Below are 3,113 nucleotides of genomic sequence, written 5' to 3'. Positions count from 1 at the left end.
GAGTGGCGCTGTAATGCGTCGCATTATGGGATCATATCTGTACTACCGCTATGATCTTGTCGCAGCAGCAGCACCTTTGCTCTCGCCTCGCCCATCCTCTAGCTGTGTGGTGTACTACTACTTCTTATCCCCAATGTGAAAGCGTCCAGGGAGGAGGTGTGCGGAGGAGGAGGAGGAGGAGGAAATAAGGCGTGAAACGGGAATTGGCCAGAGAGAGAGAGAGAGAAATGGCGTCATGTGCCTCTTTTCTTTCTCTCTCTTGTCGTAGAAAATGTCCTCGTTTGTTGTGCGCTGTTGTGTGTGAGAGATTTATGTATGTGAGGAAGCAGAAGGCAGAGGTGTAGAGGAGGCGTTGGTATCGGTGCTCGGTCTTCTGTTGCGAGTATGTGTGTGTATCGCCGTTGCTGTGCTCTCGTGTCGCTCTGCTTCCACTCCCGCCTCTTTTGTCTCTCGCTGCCTCTCTGTTCTACTCTCTTCTCTGTGCCCGCGATCTTCTGCAGCCGTATGCACCGTGTCGTTTCATCTCCCCTCTCTCGCTTTAGAGTTGCCCCTTCACCACGAAGTTCATTTTGATTGGTTGGTTGGTTTGCGCTGTGCGGCGTATGTTTTGCAGCCCCCTCCCCCCTCCTTTCCGCCGACATGCGTGTGCGCGCGCCTCGCCTTTCTACTCCCATTTCGCGTCTTGACTCCTTCGCTCTTTTCATTTGGTGCTTATCTCTTTTTTGTCGATTTTTTTGCCGTCGTCTTCGTGGTGCGTGTGCGTGTGTGTGTCTCTGGACTCCTGTCGACGGTAGCAAAGAGGCGGGGGGCGGGAGGTTATTGCTGTTGCGGCCGGTGTCCTGGAAGAGCGTGGCGGGTGCGCCACGATGTAAACATTAGAGGCGCCCTCAAACCGGACTTCTTTCTTCTTTCATTCCAGCGTGCCCATCCACTGCCAAGCAGCACACGAGCCCAGCCCACCACGCGGCCCCCCTCGGCCTGTCATAGGGCCATCGCCAGGTGCGCGGCAGCGGTGGGGCCGCGCTGCAGCAAGGCGCACGTCTAGTGGCCGGCGAGCACGGCTCCTGCCTCGCGCTCTGCCCACCCGCCGCCTCGCGGCCGCGACTACCATATGCCGACCGCCACCCCCGGCACGTCCCTCGGGGTGGCCCAGGCTCGCCACACCAAGTAGGCAGCAGGGGCCAGACGAGATACGCTCCAGTCGCCTTGGCGCTTCGCCCCATCATGTGATGGGCACAGGCGTGCTCACTGCTGCAGGTCGCTCCCGCGCAACGCTATCCAGGACCCAACGGCTGGCATCTGTAGCGGCACATCGCTCTGCCCTCCCCACGTCGCGTAGGTGCGCGACTCTGTCACCACATGAAGTGGCTCGGCATTGGCAGGTGTGTGGGCAACTGGGCTTCCCCCCAAGAGAGTGGTGTGATGTGGACCCCCGCTAGACCACGCGCTGAGGTGGCCCGCGTCATCACAGCAGAATATCAAAGAGAGTAGAGCGCCAAAGAGAAATCTCGCCAGCTTCACAGTCGCAGCGCGTGGGCTGCTGGGGTTGTGTGCACACGCCCGTCGAGTTGTCCACCTTTTTTTTTTTCTTTTTTTTCTGCCGATGCTCGGCGTTAGCAGCTCTTCTGTATTTCTGAGCTTCCTCCTTGGCCAATGAAAAGTCTATCCTCTAGTGGTGCGACGCATCAGCAACATTCGTTCAGACCCGCCTAAGGAGCTGCATCGCTGCGTGCTATGAGACGGTAGTCTGTGAGCTCTGCATGACATTCAATGTAGAAGAGGAGAGAGGCAGCTGCGCTGTTCATGCGTTACATTGGAGTCTCTCTCGCTCTCCCACTCATCGTTTTTTCTCCCTCTCTGCATGCGCGCGTCTGTGGATGGCGCCCATCTGCGGTATGCTTTTCTGTCTCAGCAACTCGGACCTTTGACGCCTTTTTTGTACTGCTCACTTTCAACGATACGCACGACTCACCCCTGCCCTCCTCTGCGCCCGCCTTATCTCTTTCGCTCGTCTCTTGTTTTTAGAGTTCTTCATTGATCTTGGGGTGACTTGGTTGTCTTGCCAACTCCTCTTCTGTGCGTGTATTTACACCTCTCAACTTCCTCCCCCCTTCTGCGGTTCCAGTTATTTCGCTTCCGTGTGCTCCTGCCGCTGCTGTGCTGTTGCGCTCTCTTCTCTCCCGCTGGTCCTTTCATCAAAGACATATCCACTTACACTGCTCCTGCAGACGTACGACGATGGTCGAGGTGCCGCGTAACTTTCGCCTGCTGGAGGAGCTAGAGGCCGGCGAGAAGGCCACAGGAAGTAACCAAAACGTCTCCGTGGGTCTGCGTGACACGGAGGACATCTACTTCCACTACTGGAACGGCACTATCGTAGGCCCCCCTAGCAGCACCTTTGAGTATCGCATCCTGTCGCTGGAGATTTACTGCGATGAGAACTATCCAAAGGTACCGCCGCACATTCGCTTCCTCAGTAAGGTGAACCTGCCCTGCGTCGACCCCGATGGTACGGTGAACCGCAACAAGTTCCACACCTTCAAGAGCTGGGACCGCCGAACGACGATGGAAATGTGCCTGTCGGAGCTGCGGAAGGAGATGGCGCAGCCGCAGAACCGCAAGCTCACGCAGCCACCGGAGGGGTCTATGTACTGAGTGAGTGTCTGCCGGCGGAGGTAACACCGTGAGACAGCGCCACTGCTGCATTTCTATCTCTGCGGTTCTGTCTGTCTGCAACGCCGTGAGCTGCACCACCACCACCACTGACGCACGCGCACTACTGCGCAAATCCACAAGCGTAGAGCTGCTAGTGTAAGTTCAGCGGCGGCGGCACGCAAAGGACTGTCTCACGCTGGTTTTGCGCCTCCTCTCCGCTGCCCTGCCATCATCTCGTCTTCACACCACTCCGTGCTGGTTTGTTTCTGTATCTGCAGATTTCTTCTCTTCTCTTTTCGTGTTTCTTCAAGCCCTCTACTTGTAAACAAAAAAAAAGGCCGGCATCACCGCAGGAGGCGCGCGCAACTCTCTCACAGCCCCCTTGCCTTTGGTGGCCGGTCTCTTCGGTGGTGATGGCGGGGTGCGGAGAACATCGACTGGGCAAGGGCGGTCTAAAC

The 3,113-nt window shown here is 57.2% G+C and overlaps 1 protein-coding gene across 1 annotated transcript, besides 1 other annotated feature; it reads left to right on the top strand.

The window, feature by feature from the left end:
- Positions 1 to 913: 913 nt before the first annotated feature.
- Positions 914 to 1,468: a repeat region.
- Positions 1,469 to 2,238: 770 nt separating this feature from the next.
- LPMP_131450 (ubiquitin-conjugating enzyme-like protein) lies at positions 2,239 to 2,655 on the top strand (the record flags this gene model as incomplete). The annotated part of the gene is made up of 1 exon (XM_010698923.1): positions 2,239 to 2,655. One exon carries the CDS (start codon positions 2,239 to 2,241, stop codon positions 2,653 to 2,655), a length of 417 nt encoding a protein of 138 aa, XP_010697225.1.
- Positions 2,656 to 3,113: the final 458 nt, after the last annotated feature.

This window comes from Leishmania panamensis (genome assembly GCF_000755165.1).
Source record: "Leishmania panamensis strain MHOM/PA/94/PSC-1 chromosome 13 sequence".
Lineage (NCBI taxonomy): Eukaryota > Euglenozoa > Kinetoplastea > Trypanosomatida > Trypanosomatidae > Leishmania > Leishmania panamensis.
The sequence above is the reverse complement of the archived record's forward strand: the minus strand, read 5'-3'. Positions and strand labels throughout refer to the sequence as shown.